The following is a 17,704-nucleotide window of genomic DNA, read 5'->3' as shown; positions in this document are numbered from 1 at the left end:
TGAGGTATACTAGGAGTGAGGTTTGTTTGCATCTGAGGCTGGAAATAAATCTCGGGTGTTTGTGCCCTCGTTTTTGAATTTTTGGCTTTGCCAAGACAAGGGTTCATCATATTGCACGCTGTGCTGTGAAAAAGTCCTCAGCTATCTGATGCTGATAGAGCATTCTACAAGCAGCAAATTCCAGTTTTTTTAAATTAACTCTCTCATCTACTATAAAAAATTTATTTTAAGGCTGAAAGAAAAATGGCATTTGAGATGTTTTAGCTCTAATACTCTGTTACAAACTAATGACATTTCCTCATTGGTCAATGACAGGACTGTCACTTCTTTCTGACCAGTTTATGCCCTGGTAATAATATATATGAGAGAGTTTTCTTTTTTGCTCTAAATTCAAGCTTGGAATCATTCATCTCCACAAAGCACAATCTGATTGACACATCTGCTTTTAGCTCATGTACATAACTAGCACTACAATTCTCCTTTAACAAAAAAGCATTTTGAAGACGTATTAAAAAATTGTCTTACCTTTTGTTTCTTGCAGCTGGAAGGAGAGCTTTCTGTATGCTCGGGAGTGTCTTTATGTGAGGACACAAAACTAGATCTTTTTTTCTGAGGCTCAGCGCTACTTTTGATGACAGACACCGAAGCTTGAGTTTCACAGACTCTTTTTTTAGTTTTAGTCAGATGCATTTTCATGTTTCCCTTTCTTTTCATCTGGCAGGTTTTTCTCCAGTTATTTAGCATTTGATATATCAGAAGAGAGAGGACTGATTTACCTTTTTTGGCACAAGCAAACTTCATATGCTCAATGGTTTTCATTATTTTCATAATATGAGCCATTTTCCCTAAATCCTTCCTGGCAGCCAACATTAAATTTTCAAGCAACAAAGAAAACTGCTGGTAGTTGTAGTCTAATTCAGCCACTGTGCTCCCATAGTTAACAGATATTGTATAAGGTACACACTCAACATATGTGAAGATAGAAGGCTTCGAATTTTGTATGAATGTTCTTATTTCCGAAAGTTCTGTAAGTTCTCTGGTCAAAAGGTGAAGTGCGTAAGAGCAGTTGATGGTGTCTGCATAGTTGTAAATAACATCCAGCTCACTCTTAAGCTCAGAGATGGCAGACTCAATAGTTTTACGAAGGTTGTCCATTGAATTATCTTTCAGAAATGAAAAGGAAGACATTTTCTCTTGGCAATGTACCAACTCAGGAAGAAGTGATAAATCAAACCACAATAAGCTTCGAAATCTTTGTTCATCTACTTTTTTTGCTATTGAATTTTTAAGAAAGTGAATTGTTTCATACATCATTAGTACTTCAATGTAAGTCTCAACAGCTTCAGGCTTTAAAATTACAGCATTAATGCCATCATTTTTCATTGTGCCTAGCACATTTTGCTGTGTGATTAAGATTTTATCAATGTCCTCCTCCTGCAAAATCTGAAAATACATTTTTAAGGTTTCTAAATGTTCAGTACATCTGAACATTAGCTGCTCTAACTTTTTGAGGTCGGCAAACTGAGCTTCATCTAATATTTCTCCAACACAGCAAATATCAGGATGTGAAAGCAAAACATTGAGGCTGAGGCAGTCAGCGTTTTCATCTCCGTGTTTGCCTTCATTTTCACAATATTTTGACTTTTCTGCATCATTTGTCTTCTTAGGAATATTGTTAGATTTTTCAGTTCTAAACTCTTCAGCCACATATTCATAAACCTCATACAACCTGGAGAGGGCATCTTGGTTTATTGTGTTCAGAAGCTGTTTTTTCTCATTGGGAGAGACTGTATTTAACACCACACTTCTGTCTTTCCAAACAAGACTTCTGGCAGCATCAAAAAATATATGCTCAAGGCCAAAGAGTGATGCTTTCATATTAATTGATTCACAGGTCTTTATAAAGCTTATCTTTGTAGCGATAATTTCCATTATAATCCACAGATGGTCCTCTTTTTCTGCATAGGAGTGAACATCTGGAAGGTTCCTATACGTATTTATCAGTTCCACGGCACTTTTCCTTACAGTTTCCAAATCTTCTAAAGTATCTCCAAAGTTAACACCACAAGTAAAAGGCACAGAGAGAAAAAAATCTAAGCAATCAGAGTTACGTTGTATCACAGCTTCACACTCATCAAGCTCTCGCCTGAATTTCAAGAATGCATAGTACGATTTTTTTTGCCACTTTGTTTTTTCAAAGAGCTCTAATAACTGTCTACGGTAGCTCTGTAGCTCACGAAAAACATTGTACTTCAGCCTTCTTTGGAAAGCTGGATAGAAATTAGATTGTTGTTGATACCCTGATGGCCTCCCAAACAGTTCCCCATAGAGTGAACTGTCATACCAAAGCAAACTTCGGAAAGTTGGCTCCCTTTCCAGAAAGCACTTTTTGTTTTCAATGAATTTAATTGTTTCCATTATTATTTGCAGTTCCACCAGCGAATCTACAGCATCTGACTTTAACTTAGATTTACAGTTAGTCCATTGCTTTCTTTCAACCAGTAACTCTCGGGAAATCAAGATGTGTTTATATGAGCACCCTTGCTTTTCCTCAAAAGCCTTAATAAATGAAGGAAGAAGGGTGTCACAAACTGTAATCTGTTCCTGTAATATTTTCAGAGATGATGTTTCATCTGCTTTTTGTAAAATCTTTGATATTTCAGTTATAAAAGCAAGAGATTTCAGTTCCATCCCCACTTCTCTATGCTTGTTTTTACCATTGATGCCCTCATATTTGTTCAGAGGATCACCTGCGAGATGATTTACATTCAGCTTAGTGACATGGGCTGTAAAGTTCTGATGCGTTCTGCTTGGTGAGCCACCGCAAGTCTTCGTAATTCTTTGAATATCTTGTTCAACTACAATTCCTGATTTCAGCTCTGAGTTAATCTGGCAATCTTTGTTAGTGCTTTCTTTCCAATCTTTATTACTTTGGGCAAATTTCTTATCCATGGGTTTCCTTAAGATAGGTGGAGTGAGAGCCCTTCTGTTGTTTGAAGAATTCTGAATGCAGCTGTATTCCTTATTACACCTAAAGTGACCTTCTTTTTGTGTTATGCACTTTTGTTCCAAAACTACCATAGCAGAGGATCTCCCGGGTACATCTTTTGCCAGGTACAGATTTACAGGTGTTTTTGCTTTACTTTCCACTGGTCCTGTTTCCTTTCGTTTTAGAAATGTTTTCTGTCTAACTTCTTGTGGAATATATTGATTTGAAAAGGGGGCCAGAGCATTGCATAATAGGGACACAGACGATACATTTTTTAAATAGTTCTCTTTCTCTCTGTTATTTTCTCTCTTATATAAACATTTTGCCAATGGTTCCAATTTCATAGTCTCGGTAACATGTGTCTCCTTTTCAGCTACTTTTCCGTAATTACTCTGACGACCCATTTCTGAATTTGAAGTTTCTTCTCTGTCACTCCTTCTATCTTGAAGCTGTCCACGGAGAGGTAGTGTGGGTGTTTCAAAAGACTGGATCTCTAAAATTCTCTCAGATAAAATGTTTGAGCTCATTTTCAAAGATGCAGCTTTAGCACTAATAATTTGGTTGTCTAATGGAACTTGAGATATGTTGGTCTCATGTTTTCCTTCTGTTGCAGGCATCTGCTTCATTGAGCCTGAAGAACAATTTCCAATATTAATACTCTGATTTGTGGAAATATCTCCACTACTAGCAGAAAACATATTCTCTTTTTCAGAAGAAAGAATACCTTCCAGCCTTTTGTGAGTGGCAGACAGTGTGGAAACATCTTGCTTGTCGGTGTTTGCATTTAAACAGTGTTCTGCAGCTGCTTTTAATTGTGACGTATGTATGACAGTGTCTATCTTTACATTACTCTTACAAGCTCCATCCTTTCTTTTGTCCATACAAAATTCAACATAATCATCCCTTCTGAGAGGCAAGCTCAAAGTTTCTGAGATATTTTTGTTTGCAGATGTATTTGCTTCAAAGATGTGGTCTTGTCTTATATCTTGTACTACCCTGCCACATTTTCCAGCAGTCCCTTGAATATGAATTTTAGATGAAATGTTTACAAAAACGTTGTGTTTCTTAGTAGTTAGTTCCATATCTTCTAGTCCAATGGTGTCTAAACCTACAGAGTTGTCAGAGACTGTTTGAAGTTCCGTTATTCTTCTTGAATCTCTCACATTGTTATTCTGAAAATCCATATATTCCTTGCATGTGGCAGCTGAAAACTGACTACAAGTTACCGAAGAAGCCACAGTTAAGTCAGATTTGCAATGATGTATCTGACTTACAATATCGTTCAACACAACAGGTGCACAGCTCATAGTAGATCTCACTGGCAGGTCATTCTTTGAAACTATTTTTCTCGTTTTCTTCCCTTTATTTTTAAACCTTTTCTTTACTGGCATATATGTAACAGTGTCACTTGCTTCCTTAAACTCCACAGCCCGTTTATTTTCCTGTATGTTAGACTTTCTTTTCTGAGAAAAGTGAGCAAAAGAATACTTCCCAGATGTCAAGAAATTATGACCTTCAAGATCACAGCTTTCCCATAAGTCATTGCATATTATTTCATAACGTTTTGGTAAAGGACCCTTTTGTCTTTTTTCTCCAACTTTAGTTACGATTTTTAGAGATTTGAGAACTCTCCTCTGAGCTTTCCGTAAGTGAAACAGAGCACCATCTATTTTTTTGGATAGACGCCTACTTTTGCATAAGGATGCTTCATTACAAAGAGTATTTAGAACATTTTTAATGTGTTTTTCAGACTGTGCAAGTGTTTTAATCCGTCCCTCAAATAATGAAGAAAACATCGCAGATGAGCAGCGTTCTCTCTTTTTACCACAACATTTTGAATTTCTATATATAGATGAACATGTTGAAGATTTCTGAGGCTTCATTTGATTTGTTAGAGATGCATTACGTGGATGTTTTCTCTTAACTTTTGATCGCACACCTTTTCTACTGTTACTTTCCTTACTAGTATCTTTTGGTTGTGCACAGTAAAAGCTACTTCTTTTATTCAATACATTGGAAACGGTAATAGGTGCAGTAAAAGTACTGTTCTCTTTTTCAGGCATATGAGGATCTGTGTTATGAACATAGATAGTTAGGCATGTTTCCATTTTATTTGTAAGATCCAAATTCTGCATATTTTCTTCACTTCTTTGCTCTCCTGACAATTCCATATTGATTTCTGGTCCTGCAGGTTCAATTGCACATGTGCACATCTCTCTCGCTGTGTCAATGATTGGGCAGCTGAATCCTGATTTAAATATATTGGTTACTGTAATCTGTAAATCAGGCCACGCAGTTGTACTTAAAGATGCTGTTTTATCTTCCTTTGTGCAAGATTTTTCCCCCAGTGGAAAGTGATCTTCATTCCTCCCTGATATCTTCCGGTTAGTGTTGCCAAACAAACTTTCCCAGTCTATACGATCAGTCAAGTACTGATACAGTGAGTCAACCTCCTCACCAGATTCATCTTCATGACTATGTGGATTTTGTGGTGCTGAGAGAGATTCCTCAGGCTGTTCTGGTTGAATTTCAATCTCACTTTCAAATTCCAAGTCCTGGAGAAAAATATCCTCACATTTTTCCTCTATTGTCTGTTTAAATATTTCCCGCACACTATTTTCAAGGCAAGATGAGTTTTTCTCAGAAGCATATGTTTCCTCAGGTTGGAAACATCCTCTTTCTTTGTGTTCCACATTTCCAGAAGGTATGGATATGGTGGTGATTAGCATAACAGCATTCTGCTCTTCCCATGCATGAGTCTCTGGCAGTGCTGAAGGTCTACAAAACTCTGCTGTGGCAGACAGCTCTTCTGAGACTATTTTGTTATCTGGAATAATTCCCTTTTCCTTGGAAACATCTGTTTCCATCAAACAGGCTTCTGTTAATGCACATCCTTCTTCAAAAGTTAAGTTTAAACCAGCAGCTGATCTTTCAAAATCCAGAATAGGAGGAATTTCACAAACTTTCATCCAGTCTCCTGGTACATTGATAAATTCCTTTTCAAGTCTGCATGTGTGCATTTGGTTGAAATCATGAACATTTATGTCAGTCCTCTTTTCCAGATTACAGATCCGACTCGTCTCCTTATCTAAAGATGCAGCTTCAGAAGCTCCACACTCTTTGCTATCCCCACAGAAATGTTTGTCTAACGACACTGGCTCATTTTCTCCAAGGAAACACAGGGATTCTGTATTGCAGTAATCTGTCAATACATTGTCTGTTCTGCAGACAGCATGAGATAAATATATCTGGTCATTCATTGTGTCTTTGATGAAAGAACTGGCTTTGACTTCTTTTGTAGCATCTTCTTTTTTATCTATGCAATTTTTGTTTGTACTTCCATTTGTTGAACATGTTAATTTATGGGCCATTATAAGGTTTTCACCCACAGTGCATTTTTCTGAAAGCATAGTATCTTGAAGTTTACTCTGGTAAGCGTTTTCTTCACGAATGATTTGATCACTAGCAACAGATTCACAAGTAGCATGACAGGCACACCTGTCTTCTTCCACTTTCACATACTGTTTTCTCATAGCATGTCCAGAAAAATGCATTTTTCCAGGGACATCACTGTCTAAAGTATGATCCTGTGTATTAAAACTCTCATTATTGACTTTATATTCGCTGTTTGAGGTCAAAGTATTTTCAGCACCCGCTATGTTAGAATCTGTTGAACGGTTTCCTATTTCAGAAGTATAATTCTTTTCTTGTAACTGGGTATGCATTTTCCCAGTATATTCGTCTGTCTTGCCTTCCTGAGATTTAATACTTTCTGGATGTTGAATGCCCATGTTCATGCCTTTATCATCATGCAAACACTGTTCAGTAGTATGTGTCTGATTATCCTGAAGTGATACTAAATGAATTGATCGTGATTCCTGAAATTTCTGCCCTCCTTTCCCTGAAGCATACTTATCCTGTTTAGAATAATTCTGTGGTGCTGAATCCTGTCCTTTATCATGTTTCTTAAGTGAGTTAAGGCCATTGCCCACTTGACTGAAAATCTTCGATTTTTTATCTGCATTAGTTTTTTTCTGACCTACTGACATTTTTCCCTGCTTCCATGCATGCGACAGAGATAAGTGTGACCTTTGTTTTTTTCTTTTTGGGGGGTCCTCTGCAGGTACTTTCTTAGAATTTTTCTTCTCACAATCTTCAGAGAAAAAAGAGAAAATATTTCCTACCATTGATGGCATATGGTGATCAGAACACTTTTGAGATCTGGAATTCAGACAACTGCCTGAATCTATAATGCTGTCAGGCACAGGTTCAGAGAGTGTGTTGCAGGCAAAGTTAGCAGATAGCACTGATGAAACTGGCTTTCCCATTGAGACAGATTGGCACTTTTGATCAGGAGGAGACTCATTATGCCCTGAGTTTTTAGTGAAACTCAAGTTCTTTTTGCTACCGTGAACAGGTAAATGCTTTGTGTTATTCTTAGGAAGACTGGAATCTTTTTCTGTGTAGCAGTGGTTTGCTTTGTCTTTCATTGACAAACTCTCCTGCGAGTCTGTCTCAGGTTTTGTATCCCCAAATGGCAAAGATGAACATTTCCTTGGTTGTTCTACTACCTGAATCTGGTGCATTTTTAAGTCTTTTCTCTCACAGATAAGGTTCTCATTTGCTGTGACATGCTTTTCTTCAATAAAGATTTTTGAAGCAGGTTGTGTGTGAACATCTTGCAATGGGAATGGCTCCATTATTCCTTTATGGAGTTTTGTTATGCTACCAGCCACTTGCTTGTCTTCCATGGAGTGTTCTTTGTTTGTCTTTAATGTTGACATAAACTCTTTTATTAAAACTGCCTCTTTCCATAATTCTTGTCCTGCATGTCTCTGTCCAAGTGGATCTTGTTTTGGGTCATTAAGCAGAGGAGGTTCTTCAGGCAGATCTAAATTTAAAGTGGCTGATATTTTCATTTCTGAGTTGAGATATTCCAGCCCATTCTCAGACATTGAATTCCTATGAAAAACTGCTTCAGAGTTTTCTTTTTCTGGGTTTCCTTCTCTTTTCTTCAGTCTTGGATCCATAATGAGTCTTGAAGTAATTACAGTACTTGAGCCACTACTACTGTTGGCAGCAGTGTCAATGCATTTTAGATTCACCATCTGGTCACTGTTGATGCTTCCATTGGCATCTACACCAGCCACAAGTGACAGACTCAGTTCATTTTCTTGTACTTGTGATGAATCCCACCTTCCTGGTATGTTATGTTCCACTTGGATATCGTGGGCTTCAGCTACCAAACCATTCCTGTTCTGTGTATTTTCGCAGGAAGAACGAACTTTGGGGCCAGAAGTATTTTCCTCTGAATTTACTTCACTGCAAGAAGAGCTTTCCTCAGGTCTGAAAGCATGTACATTTACAGGTTTCCTGAAATGCTCATAGATTATTGTAGCCTGAGCGCCTTTACCAATCCTTTTGGCTACTGTGCAGTTTTTCCATGAGCCTCGTCTTCCTGTGGAATCAAGAAGAGAAAAGTGACAATATTTCAGAATTAAGGCTGCAAGAAAAATTTGACCCATTTCTAACTTTTAAAAAAGTGAAAAAACTTTTTTCATGTTCTGCCTGAATCACAGGAGAATTCAAAATAGTTGTCCAATGAAGAGGAAGGTTTTTTAACACTTACATAAAGGCATGCATTTTCTCATCCAGGCCCTTGTCAACTTACATCTTTATTACTGCAACATTCTTTCCTTTGGCCTTCATAAAAGTTTTGCTTTTATTCCGCTATGCAAAGATCATTTTCTTTGTTCCTAGCTTTGATCATATCAACACTTTCTTTACATCCTTCCATTGGTGCCTTCTTTTCCAGTGCATCAAACACAATTTACCTGTCTTCCCTTCCTGGCCCATCCCCATCTTACTTCTCTTTCATCTGCTGTCAGTGTATCCACCAAGACCTCTCCTCTGTTGGTGATACTAGTTTCCATCACCCACTTGTAACATTTAAAACAAGCCCCTTTGTGCTTTCTTCTGTTCTGCCAATCATACATGAGAAGAGTCCCCCAACCCCCTTCCCAACATAAAATCATAGAAATGTAGACCTGGAAGAGATCTTGAGAAAATTTTCAGTCAAGCCATTTGTACTGAGGCAGAACCAAATATACCTGATATCATTTCTAACAAGTGTTTGTCTAAGCTGTTCTTTAAAATTTCCAATGGTGGAGATAGAACTTTCTTGGAAACCTTCTTCAGAACTTAATTACCAGGAGAGTGAGAAGTTTCCTAATGTTTCACCTAACTCTCCCATGCTGCAGATTAAGCCCATTACTTTTTGTCCTACCCTCAGTGGATGTGGAGAACAATTGATCACAGTACTCTTTATAATGGTCCTTAACGTACCTGAAGGCCTCTTAGGTCCCCTCCTCAGCCACCTTTTTTTCAAGATAAAGCATGCCCTGTTTTTTAACCTCTGCTCATAGGTCAGGTTTTCTAAATGTTATCATTTTTCTTGCTCTCTTCTGGACTTTCCACCATTTGTCACATCTTTCTTAAAGTGCAGCACCCAAAACTGACACCAGTGCTTCGCAGAACAGGACAATTACCTCCCATATCTTATATATTTGTTAATACATCTGTTGGAGAAGAAACAGGCTGACCCAGGAGGGATGGACTAAACAGACCTCTTTATTGCAGATACTCATTCCACCTTGGACCCTCAACACAATGTTTCGGGTGAGCAATGATCTGGCACCAGTTACACTCCTGTATCCATTTTAGTATGTTAACTCACATGTCTATCACTACTTCCCCCTAATCCTTACTTAGTAATGTTAACTCCTATACACTGACAATTAATAGGCAGGGGATGAATATTATTATACCTGCCCCCATTTACTGTTTACAGGATTTTCAGTTAGATCAGCACTTTTCAACATTACATACTTTCTGAATCAGCAGGTTACAGAGATTACAAAGGATGTGCCCCTGGAAGTATTTTTACAGAGCAAGTAAGAACAAACAAGAAAAACAAAAACAAACAAAAAAAACCCAAAGACAACACTGTTCTTTCTAGGCTGCAAGGATGAAGGGAAAGAGCATGTTTATACACCAGAAAGGACAATGTCTGCTCTGGCCAGACCCCTACCACTACTGTAGTGCTTTCCCAGACATATTCCAACAACATCCAGAATATTAACCCATTTTGCAACTGCATCCCATTTTTGGCTCTCATTCAACTGGTGATCTATGATAACTCCTAGATCCTTTCAGCAGTACTGCTGCCTAACCAGTTAATCACCATTTTATATTTGTGCATTTGTTTTTTCCATCATAAATGCAATAAATAAATGCAGGCAGGGAGGCTCCCTCCAGGCTGTGGCACTCAAGAGAGTGCTTGGAAGAGGCTACTGGGGAGGGGAGGAGCAAGGGCCCCTCTCCTTCCCCTGCCATGTGTCTCCAATGGAAGAACCAGATGAGACTGGATAAAAAGGGCTTCTCTTCTGCTAGCTCACTGCATGCAAGAAACTGAAGAGAGAAAGTGCTCTGGAAGGCTTGGGAGAAAAAAGCACAAGCAGGTACCAGGGGAAGAGTCTGAATTAAGGAAGGTGCTAGGAAGGACTGTGGGGAAGTGGCCCAGGGGATTGTAGCTGCCATGCAGCTGATATTGGACACATTACAGGCAGCTGATGTCGCAGGGTCCATGAGCTGGAACCCATTGTAGAGGGCGGATCTAAGGTCCCCCACCACCAATTCCCCATTTCAGCACCGGAGAGGACTAGTTTTGGTAAAAGGGTCTGTCCTGCCCATACCATTTGAAGGGGCAGCAGAGACTATGGAGTTTGGTCATCCCTCTTTTCCCTACATCGGCCAATGATGAGAGTGGCTCAACAAATGGCAAGCTGGTGCCCTAGGGAAAGCGTATAAACTGAGGGCTGCTGTGAGCCTCTGAGGCAAGCCATCCGCCTGAGAGTGCGGGATCCAGCAAGGTCCAGGGGTGCTTTTTCACACCTCCAATGTACTTGCAACCTCTCCCACTTTAGTGTCATCCACAAACTGTATAAACACAATCTCCTCTCTACAATCCAAGTCAATAATAAAACTATTGAGTAGTATCAGATGCAAGGCAGAACCCTGCACGCCCCCACTAGATAACCTTGTCAGTTTGACAGTAAGCTACTGATAATTACTCTGAGTATAATCTCTCAACCAACTTTAGAGCCATTGTGGCCCAAAGCACCCCTGTATGAACATCCTACACATTACTGTAATAATCTGCGTACAAAATATGCCTTGTGAGGTATCTTTTGAAAAATTACTTCCTAGTTAATATCATGGTGAAATGTATGTAGCAACAATATAGACACAGTTCTGAAATCTCTCTATATGATATCATTAGCACATGTTCAAAACCAGACTCCCCTGATCGGGCAAAAGTTGTTAAAACAGGCCTATCCTAAACATGTTTATCTCAGTTAACATGTAAAACATAAATAGGCTCATCCAGACTGCAAGGGGATGAGATGGCAGGAAACAGAACAATTTGCATTTCAGCTAACACAAACGAAAGAGCACGGTGCTTCCTTGATCACAAGACACTGTGTTGCCTTCCTCAGTTTGAACAGACTTTACTTTGAGGGGTAACATTCAGAGAACCCATTTAAAAGATTCAATGGACTAAAAACAAAAACAAAACACTCAAGATGAGTAAGGTGTATCAGAGACAAGCTTCCGAGCCACACAGAGCTCTGCCTTTGGGTGTGGGAAAGGTAATCTGAACATCACAGCGAAATGCAAGGTGGAACAGATTGTTTAACATAAATAAGTAGCACATATTCTAGGGGCTTATTCAAGGTCGAGTACACCTTTCCCAGCAGAGTGGAGTACCTTTTCCAGACCTGAAGAAGAACTCTGTGGCTCAAAATCATGTCTCTCTCACCAACAGAAGTTGGTTCATTAAAAGCTACTAGCTCAGGCACCTAAGTCTTTCTAATATCATGGGACTGACATGGCTGCAACTATGCTGCATAAAAAAGAAAGGGGCAGAGAACCCCACATTTTCTTAACTAAGATGACAAAGCATCTTTGGGCCTCTGTGAGAGATCCTGACCAAGGGGAGGGTCAACCACTATCTTGCTGGGAAACGGTGCATAAGAAAGGCCATTGTAAACAAAGCCTTGAACCAAAACTTGACAAAGTACGTTTTAGACTTTTAGATGCATATTTTCATTCTAATTTGCTTGTAACCCCTTTTAAACTTCATCTTATACTTGAACTTATTTAAAATGCTATATTCTTTTGTTAATAAACAAACAATGGTCTGTTATTGATCTAAACCAGTGGGGCTGGGTTCATGCTAATGTGAATGTCAGCTGCAGTTGTTCTCTTTTGCCACAGAGGGCAGGACAAGAGGCAATGGGCAAAAGAGATACATCAGATGTATCTTGAATCTCAGGAAAAACTTCCAAACCGTAAGAACAGGAGGACAATGGAACAAACTGCCTAGCGAAATTGTGGCAGCTCCTTCACTGGAGGTTTTCAAAAGGAGGGTGGATAGCCAGCCATCTTGGATGGTTTAGACCCAACAAATCCTACATGTTGGGTTAGACTAGATGATACTTGTGCTCCCTCTCTAACCCTATGGTTCTGTTATTCTAATTACTCCCAGTTAAAACTGTATATACCTTATTTATAGCCTAAATGTATCTAGTTCCACTTCCAGCCACCAGATCAAGTTACAGCTTTCTCCACTAGTCCTAACAGCCCATTGTTAAATGTTTGTTCCCAGTCAGCTATGTACACTATAACCAAGTCACCCCGTAACTTTCTCTTTGATAAGCTAGATAGATTGAGCTCTTTAGCCAACACTATATGGCACGTTTTTTAATCCTTTTACCTTTATTGTGGCTCTTCTCTGAACAGTCTGAAAAGTCTCCATTTTATCAGCATCTAGCACTACACACTGTATTCCAGAAGTAGTCAAATACAGAGATAATATAACCTCTTCGCTCCTGCTCAAGTTTCCTCTGTTCCCAGGATCCCCTTAGCTCTTGGCTACTGGGAGCTCATGCTCAGCTGATTATCCACACAACCTACACATTTTTTCCAGAGTCCCTGCTTCCCAGGACAGAGTCCCTCAGCATGCAAGTACAGCCAACATCCTTTCTTCCCAGGTGTATACACTGACATTTGGCCTTCTTAAAATGCATATTGTTTGCTTGCACCCAGTTCTCAAGTGATCCAGATTGCTCTGTGTCAATGACCTATACTCTTCATTATTAACCCTTCCGACAATTTTTGGGTCATCTACAAACTTATCAGTGATGATTTTATGTTTTTTGCTAGATCACTGGTAAAAATGTTAATACAGCATAAGATCAAAACCCAATCACTGTAGGGCCCCACAAGAAACTTGCCCATTTCATGATGAATTCCCCATTTACAATTACATTTTGTGGCCAATCCGTTAGCCAGTTTTAATCCATCTAATGTGTGCCAGGTACGATTTACATCTTTCTATCTAGTTTTCCAATCAAAATATGTGGTCTCAAGACAAATGCCTTACAGATGTCAAGTATAATTATATCAACACTATTCCTATTAACACCAAATTTATCATCTCATAAAAAGATATCAAATTATTCAGATATCACCTATTTTCCATAAACAGCTAGAGATTGTGAAATCCCTATTATCCTCCATTAGTTCTTTATTAATCAGCTCCCATTATTTTGCCCAGAACTGATGTCAGACTGACAAGCCAATACCTGCCTGTATCATTCCATTTACCATTCCATTTTAAACACTGGCATAACATTAGCTTTCTCCCAGTCTTCTAGAATTTCACCAGTGTTCCAAGAATTATTGAAAATCAAATGAAGTAAACTCCTCCCACGGATCTTTTACAAAGCTTGGGTGCTGTCTTCACCTGCTGATTTTAAAATGCCTAACTTTAGCAGCTGCTATTTAACATTTTGAGGGAGACTCACTCCAGGTCAGTTTAAGATACTCCGGGCTACAAGCAGATAGAAGCTAATTCTGTACATTCACTGCCTCTCCTATGTTATATCCCTTCATACAATCTCACTGATACAGGAACAAAAGTCAGTGTGGCATGTGCCCCTGAAAACCGCCTTACTGCCTCAGAGATGCACCATCAAATTGCATCTGAAAACCTCTCTCCTTTTCCTCTAGGATTCCAATGTCTCTCACTCTGCTTACTTATTAACTATATACACTGCTTAACTGTGCAGGCCATTCTGGAATATAAATTGAATGAAAAAAGCTATACAAAATACAAATCCTACTGGATAATGATCATATTGTTCTCATGTCCAGAACTGAGGTCCAGAAGCTTCCTAGGGTAGCCAAGTTAATCGGTAACAGAAAAAAATTAAAACACAACAAATAGACTAGTAGCACCTTAAAGACTAACAAAACATGCAGATGGTATCATGAGCTTTCGTAGGCACAACCCACTTCTTCAGAGGTCATTCCTCTTATTGCTCTTTAAAGCAGATTCAGAGTTTTCTGTGTATAACAGTCACTTGATGCAGAAAAAAAAATCTCAACCCTGCCAAACCACAGAAAAAAACCTTTCTGTTTTGCAAAATGTGAGATAGCATGTCTACTTCTGCTTCATCTACAGCCAAACATTGCTTACTGGGGCCAAGGCAAAATTGTTGAGTTGAACAAAGGGGCACTACTGTGGAAGATAAAACTGTTAAGATCGTAAAATGACCTAACAAATTTGAAAAAAGCATAAAGCACAGAGGGACCTGGAGAGAAGAGAGTTAGAGAGTGGACAGGAGCTGATGAGGACAGCACATAGCATGTAGAAGATCTAGAGTTGCCGGGTGTCTGGTTTTCACCCGGGTAGTCCAGTATTTGTGGCCCCTGTCCAGTTAAAAAAAAACAAAACCAGAAAATACCAGACATGTAAAATGTTTTTCTGGGACGAAATACCTTTTTTGGTCCCCCGGGTTTTTTTTGCTCAACCAATTTTTTTCCTACCGTGTTCAGGATTTTTTGTGAAAGTATCTGGCAATCCTAGGGAGATTGCTGCTGACGGGAAGAGAGAGGCCCCTTCCCCTGGAGCTTTGTGCTGCTGCCAGCAGGGGGAAGAAAACCCCTTTCCCCAGAGCTCCATGATGCGGGCAGGCAGAGAGCTGGGGGTATGTCCTCTGGTCTCAGGCCAAGGACAATATGCCTGCACCCCAAATGCCTCATCTCCAGACCCACCCTAGAGCCCACATCCCCACCTAGAGCCCTCACTTCCCCACAACCCAAACCTCTTCTCCAGCCCCAAGCCCCTCACAACACAAATCCAGGAGAAGTTTGCCTTGGACAAAAATGAAATTGCAAAAAAAAAAAGAAGAAATATTTTAAAATAGATACAAGCAGGGGACCCCAAACAGCTTTTACGAGAAAGGGCAGCAGAATACAGTCCCACGGGCTACTTGTTCATATATGTAATTTTTGTCTGCATTCAAATACCACTGAGATAGGTACATTGCAGATAAGATCAAGATTTTCAGGAGGTAGGAATCTGTGGTGAGACTGTATCTAATAATCCTACAAAAAGAAAATGGGCAAATTTATGTTTTTATGATGCTTCCATTAATTTGAACAGAAGCTTGGATTTTTAACTCTGGCGAACTCTATCTGTAACTTCTAGCCTACCTGTTAAAGAATAAGCATCATTATCTCTTCTAAAGACATTACATCAATATTTGATAGCTGCTGTGACAAAAGCAATAAAAACGAAGTGTACTTATTTGTAGCGAGAGCTTTTGGAACAGATTTCCAAACACTTCAAATCTAAAGGTAAAATCCTTGTGCAGGAACAGTGCAATACAAAGGCTGAGCACTCCTCTTAGACTTAGGCAGCCGCCCTGGCTAACATATGCAGCAGCAGCCCAGCACCCCTAAGGGAAGCATTCCCTTCTCCCCAGTATACTTGTTGCCATCAGCAGCTGGAACTAGGCTGTTCCACTTTGAAGGGGTAGCATGGAGTGCTGCACAGAATAATTTTGACATTAGAGGGTGAGATATCCATGGTGGAGTGTGAACAATGACAACACAAAGCTATTTAGAGAATTAGCTCCCCACTGCACTTATTCCTTTTAACATCCTAAAGTTACTATATGCAGCTAAATGGATCTTACCAGAATACTTAGGAAATCCTTTAGACAGAAACCTCACAGATGTTGTAAGAGGGTCAGTTTCCACATTCGGCCCAACAAACCTTACTGTTACTATTGCATATGGAAGGCACTGCCTAGGCTTATCCACTGGTTTCGAATGTATATTGTATTCGTAGAAGTAAACCTGCAATTTAAAGAAGGAGGTCACAAAATGTAAGTAGTTTGTTTTATCAACAGCTACAACTGCATGAATTGCAGCATTTTAGTATAGAAAATAGGAATGGCCCTACTGGGTCAGATCAGTAATGCATCTAGATCAGTAGCCTGTCTTCCAGCAGTTGCCAACCTCAGGTGCTTCAGAGGGAATAACAGACCAGGCAATCATTGAGTGATTCATCCCGTTGTCCATTCCCAGTTTCTGGCAAGCAGAAACTAGGGACACTCAGAACATGGGGCTGCATCTCTGACCATCATAGCTAATGGCCATTGATGGACATATCCTTTATGAACTCAGCTAGTTCTTTTTTGAATCCCATTATAGTTCTGTGATAGAAATGTAGCCGTGTTAGTCTGGGGTAGCTGAAGCAAAATGCAGGACAATGTAGCACTTTAAAGACTAACAAGATGGTTTATTAGATGATGAGCTTTCGTGGGCCAGACCCACTTCCTCAGATCAAATAGTGGAAGAAAATAGTCACAACCATATATACGAAAGGATACAATTTAAAAAAAATGAACACATATGAAAAGGACAAATCACATTTCAGAACAGGAGGGGGATGCGGGGGGGGGGGAAGGAAGGAAGGTAAGTGTCTGTGAATTGATGATATTAGAGGTGGGGAGAGTGGGATGTCTGTGAGCTAATGGTATTAGAGGTGATAATTGGGGAAGCTATCTTGGTAATGGGTAAGATAGTTTGAGTATTTGTTCATTCCTTCCCGGAGAGTGTCAAATTTTAACATGAATGACAGTTCAGAGGATTCCCTTTCAAGTGCAGATGTAAAAGGTTTTTGTAGCAGAATGCAGGTGGTTAAGTCATTGAGAGAGTGTCCTTGCTGGTTAAAATGGCAAGAAACTGTTTTTTCTTTGTGATCTTGTCTGATATCTGTTTTGTGGGCATTAATCCTTTGGCAAAGTGTCTGAGATGTTTGTCCAATGTACATAGCAGACGGACACTTTCGGCACATGATAGCATAAATTATATTTCTGGATGTGCAGGAATATGTGTTCTTGATCTTATAACTCACTTGGTTAGGTCCAATAATAGTATCAGCAGAATGAATATGTGGACAAAGCTGGCAACAGGGTTTGTTGCAAGGGAAGGTACCAGGGTTGGTATTAGTGTGGTATGTCCTGTGGTTGTTGGTAAGAATCTGGCCTTATAGTTCTGGCCTTCACTACATCCCCTGGCAAGGAGTTCCACAGGTTGACTGTGTGTTGTGTGAAGACGTACTCCCTTTTGCATGTTTTAAATCTTCTGCCTAGTAATTTCATTGGGTGACTCCTAGTTCTTGTGTCCTGGGACTCATTCACTTTCTACATACCCCACATGATTTAATATAGACCCATATCAGATCCCCTCTGAGACAGCTCTTTTCCAAGCTGAAAAGTCCTAGTCTCATATGGA

The 17,704-nt window shown here is 39.5% G+C and overlaps 1 protein-coding gene across 3 annotated transcripts in view; it reads right to left on the bottom strand.

The window, feature by feature from the left end:
- The window catches only part of TEX15 (testis expressed 15, meiosis and synapsis associated), a 54,601-nt gene that overhangs the window by 20,216 nt on the left and 16,681 nt on the right, over nt 1-17,704 (bottom strand). For all 3 annotated transcript variants that reach the window (XM_006125375.5, XM_006125376.5, XM_006125373.5), the window contains exons 6-7: nt 16,099-16,261; nt 526-8,447 (exon numbers count right to left, since the gene is read on the bottom strand). In XM_006125375.5, the coding sequence (XP_006125437.3) occupies nt 526-8,447; nt 16,099-16,261 (8,085 nt within the window). The remainder of the gene's footprint in view (nt 1-525; nt 8,448-16,098; nt 16,262-17,704) is intronic.

This window comes from Pelodiscus sinensis, chromosome 4 (genome assembly GCF_052426305.1).
Source record: "Pelodiscus sinensis isolate ZL-2025 chromosome 4, ASM5242630v1, whole genome shotgun sequence".
NCBI classification, from domain to species: domain Eukaryota; kingdom Metazoa; phylum Chordata; order Testudines; family Trionychidae; genus Pelodiscus; species Pelodiscus sinensis.
This window is presented reverse-complemented; position numbering and strand designations above follow the sequence as displayed.